The 1322-nt window shown below is 30.0% G+C and overlaps 1 protein-coding gene across 1 annotated transcript; it reads left to right on the forward strand.

Annotated features, from left to right (window-relative positions):
- Positions 1-954: 954 nt before the first annotated feature.
- On the forward strand, positions 955-1170 carry LOTGIDRAFT_148635 (hypothetical protein; the record flags this gene model as incomplete). The annotated part of the gene is made up of 1 exon (XM_009046980.1): positions 955-1170. The coding sequence occupies one exon, from the start codon at positions 955-957 to the stop codon at positions 1168-1170; it is 216 nt and encodes a 71-aa protein (XP_009045228.1).
- Between the last annotated feature and the right edge of the window lie 152 nt (positions 1171-1322).

Below are 1322 nucleotides of genomic sequence, written 5' to 3' on the forward strand. Positions count from 1 at the left end.
TATATTGTTTATGTTTATAGCTGCTGGTGTTGCTGTTGTTTATAATATTATCTATGTATATTGTTTATGTTTATAGCTGCTGGTGTTGCAGTTGTTTATGATACTATCTATGTATATTGTTTATGTTTATAGGTGCTTGTGTTGCTGTTGTTTATGATACTATCTATGTATATTGTTTATGTTTATAGGTGCTGGTGTTGCTGTTGTTTATGATACTATCTATGTATATTGTTTATGTTTATAGGTGCTGGTGTTGCTATTGTTTATAATATTATCAATGTATATTGTTTATGTTTATAGGTGCTGGTGTTGCTGTTGTTTATAATATTATCCATATATATTGTTTATGTTTATAGGTGCTGGTGTTGCTGTTGTTTATGATACTATCTATGTATATTGATTATGTTTATGGCTGCTGGTGTTGCTGTTGTTTATGATACTATCTATGTATATTGTTTATGTTTATAGCTGCTGGTGTTGCAGTTGTTTATGATACTATCTATGTATATTTTTTATGTTTATAGCTGCTGGTGTTGCTGTTGTTTATAATATTATCTATATATATTGTTTATGTTTATAGGTGCTTGTGTTGCTGTTGTATATAATATCATCTATGTATATTGTTTATGTTTAGAGCTGCTGGTGTTGCTGTTGTTTATGATACTATCTATGTATATTGTTTATGTTTATAGGTGCTGGTGTTGCTGTTGTTTATGATACTATCTATGTATATTGTTTATGTTTATAGGTGCTGGTGTTGCTGTTGTTTATGATACTATTTATGTATATTGTTTATGTTTATAGCTGCTGGTGTTGCTGTTGTTTATGATACTATCTATGTATATTGTTTGTGTTTATAACTGCTGGTATTGCTGTTGTTTATGATACTATCTATGTATATTGTTTATGTCTATAGATGGTGTTGCTATTGTTTATAATCTATGTATATTGTTTATGTTTATAGGTGCTGGTGTTTCTGTTGTGAATGATATTATTTATGTTTGTGGTGGCTATGATGGTAATGAACACCTGTCAACAGTTGAATGTTATAATACGAACACTGGACATTGGACATCATTACAGCACATGATAGTACCAAGATGCTATGTTGGAGCGTGTGTTTTGCAGGGAAATCTGATGGTTGTTGCTGGGTATGTTTCACTAAAATAACTTACACATATAATAATGAGTATTAGCAAAACAGTTGCAATACATGACACTTTTTTACAATAAATCCATAAAAAGGTTACAAGGTTGATGACATCATAATATTAGTAATAACTGCACTTGAAGGTTACCAATTTACATACAAGAAGGACTGA

The sequence above is a fragment of the Lottia gigantea genome, assembly GCF_000327385.1.
Source record: "Lottia gigantea unplaced genomic scaffold LOTGIsca_10907, whole genome shotgun sequence".
Lineage (NCBI taxonomy): Eukaryota > Metazoa > Mollusca > Gastropoda > Lottiidae > Lottia > Lottia gigantea.